The sequence below is a fragment of the Aplysia californica genome, unplaced genomic scaffold, assembly GCF_000002075.1.
Source record: "Aplysia californica isolate F4 #8 unplaced genomic scaffold, AplCal3.0 scaffold00090, whole genome shotgun sequence".
Classification (NCBI taxonomy): domain Eukaryota; kingdom Metazoa; phylum Mollusca; class Gastropoda; order Aplysiida; family Aplysiidae; genus Aplysia; species Aplysia californica.
The window spans coordinates 288,069-290,637 of NW_004797360.1; the positions used below are offsets into that span (position 1 = coordinate 288,069).

Below are 2,569 nucleotides of genomic sequence, written 5' to 3' on the forward strand. Positions count from 1 at the left end.
CTCTCTCTCCATCCATGCTTTTTCCCTGTGTGTTAAATAACCATTATTGCGTGGATATGCCGCTGTTGGCTCAAAACTTAAGCTTCTACTTCTTCCCTCTTTACTCTGTATACTCAGTTGAATGTAAAGAACCAATGCAGAATTATAAACTCACCTCCGCCCCCCTTTCCTTCCTCCCACCTCCCCCTTCTCTCCTATACCCTAAACGCCACCCTCTGAAACGCTCCCTCCCTCCTAAACCCCTTCTCCCCTCTTGCCTCCCTCATACCCCCTCATCAACCCCATACTTCCAAACCTCCCTCCAAACCTGCTCCTAAATCCTTTTTTCCTCCCTTCTCTCTCCTTCCCCTCCTAACTCCTTCCTCTTGTTCCCAATCTCTCATCCCCCCCCCCCCGCTTTCTCCTGGCCTCTTTCCTCCCATCCCTCCCTCTCATATCAAGGCAGTTGGTATCATGCTGGACCACAGACCATATGAACCTGGTTCCAATCTCAGAACGAGTGTTCTTGAACCCTGGTCATTTTGTGGAGTTTTCAAAGCTCTCAGCTCTTGCGGCTGGATCCTATCGGACTTGGGTGTTAAATTTGGAGGTCCTGTCTCTAAATAACCTAACTAATAGTGTTGAAAGTGGTGTTAAATCCAAGTACACTGAAACCCTATCGTACATCGTGTTTTACTATCGTATCCATACGACGTGGGGAAATCTGTGCCACCACTTTCCAAAGAGGAAATTTACTCTTTTATCCGATCCGTACGCTTTGCATAACAGTCTGTCAAAATCAAAACGATTTTTTGAGAAATACTGAAAGTTTCACAGAGATCTTCGCACTGGAAGTATTCTAAAATGTGAAGAATACTAACCCGAGGGTACAAAATGACCCAAAGACGTACTGATAGGGTTATGTCTCCTTTTCCCTCCCCAGGAACAAGTAGCGGCGTTAACAATAAAACTCCACTTACTGTCTACGGAGAAAGTGAAGCTGGAGCACCTCCTGAAAAATGCTGATGACGCTACCACGAGCGCCCAGTCCCTGCTCTCTGCAGAAAGTGCTGTGAACTTTACCTTGAGAAATACTATCAGCGGGCTGGAATGGAAGTTGAATGTGCCAGATGACGCTGAACCAGAGGTCTGTTTTGTATTTTGACGTTTCTTAAAGTGACTTATTTTACCAATGGGTGGATTCGTACTGGTCTTGGAAAACAGGAAAACTCTTGGAATTTTGGGAAATTGGCAAAATTTTTGAAAAAGTCTGGAAAAAAACTAATTTTAAACTATTTAGATCTAGATCTATAGTAAAAGTATTTCCTCGAAGTTTAGAAGGCTTTGACTTTACGTATTCTGAATATAAAAAAATACCACACCAGAACAAAAATTTTCTTCCGAAATGACACATTACTTGTCTTGAAAAAAAGAAGTCTGGTCTTGAAAAGTCTCGGAAAAGTCTTTGAAAAAAGAAGTCTGGTCTTGAAAAATCTTGGGGAATAAAGAAATCTTTGGCTGGAAAAACTGCGCGTTGATCAAGTATATTGACTTGTGATCTTAGACAGAAAATTACTGTCAGAAAGAAACTTTTTTACAAATTTGTCTAGAATCTAGATCTAAAGAAATGATCAATACGAAGATTCTAAGGCACGGGAATGCGATAAGGGCAGCGAAAGAACTTTATGCTAAAACTCGGCCTAAAACTACGAAACTCAAGAATAATTCGAAGTGGTGTTCCGAGGTTGTGATATGCAACATTCATTCAGGTGTGAAATTTAAGGAAAATTAGGGTATACGCCGGGTAACTGTATTGTGAAGGTACATATCTATTCATTATTCCCAGGTTTGCCTTCTACTTCTATCAGTGGTGCGATGACAAATTAATTGAATTATAGTAGCAATGGAAGGAGAACCTGCTTTTAAACATTGCCATCAATGGAAATATATTATGTAGATCTTGGTGAAGAAATCAAACAAGACTAAATGTTGGTGAAAAAATAAATGTAATGGTTTGCAGGCAATCTCTTCAAACAGGCTCTCAAATGCCATTTTCAACCCTCTAAAAGCACTAACTTTAGCAATGCCCACCGAGCGCGTTTTGTTCTGCTGATTTTTGGCCCCCGGGGTGTTTCGTGGGACGCACTAACGCAAAGGTTGTTGTCTTCAACTCGCTCTCACGCCGCTTCTCGAGAATGGATATGAATGAAACTTGGCAGCCAATCAGAAAAGAGGTCAATCTCGTAGTATGCAGATTGACAACTTTGTTTGTACCCATCCAAGAAGTAGTCGAAAACGTTTGCGAAAGTGGTTGATGTGGTGCGCTTTGAAGATTTTTCGAAGCTGTGATTTGTCAAACTGACTGTTATGTTGTACACCATTTTTCTTTATTCCCTTAAAATTTCATGTTTCTGTGTTTAGCGTTTTTTGCGTAATCTTTAAAAATGTGGGAGTAACTAAGGAAAAAGCGGCATTGCCGTTTGCGTGTGCTGGGTGAATGACCGGCGGCTGGGAAATTTCCACTGAGTGACGTCATCAGCCATCGGTCGCCTCGGGCGCTACAAACAAGGCCCCGCTTATGTGAACCGGA

The 2,569-nt window shown here is 42.0% G+C and overlaps 1 protein-coding gene across 1 annotated transcript in view; it reads left to right on the forward strand.

The window, feature by feature from the left end:
* Nucleotides 1-2,569, forward strand: part of LOC101861569 (trichohyalin) — a gene marked incomplete in the record, with an annotated part of 55,040 nt that overhangs the window by 41,440 nt on the left and 11,031 nt on the right. The window contains 1 exon segment of the mRNA XM_013080534.1: nucleotides 923-1,126. Within this exon segment, the coding sequence (XP_012935988.1) occupies nucleotides 923-1,126 (204 nt within the window).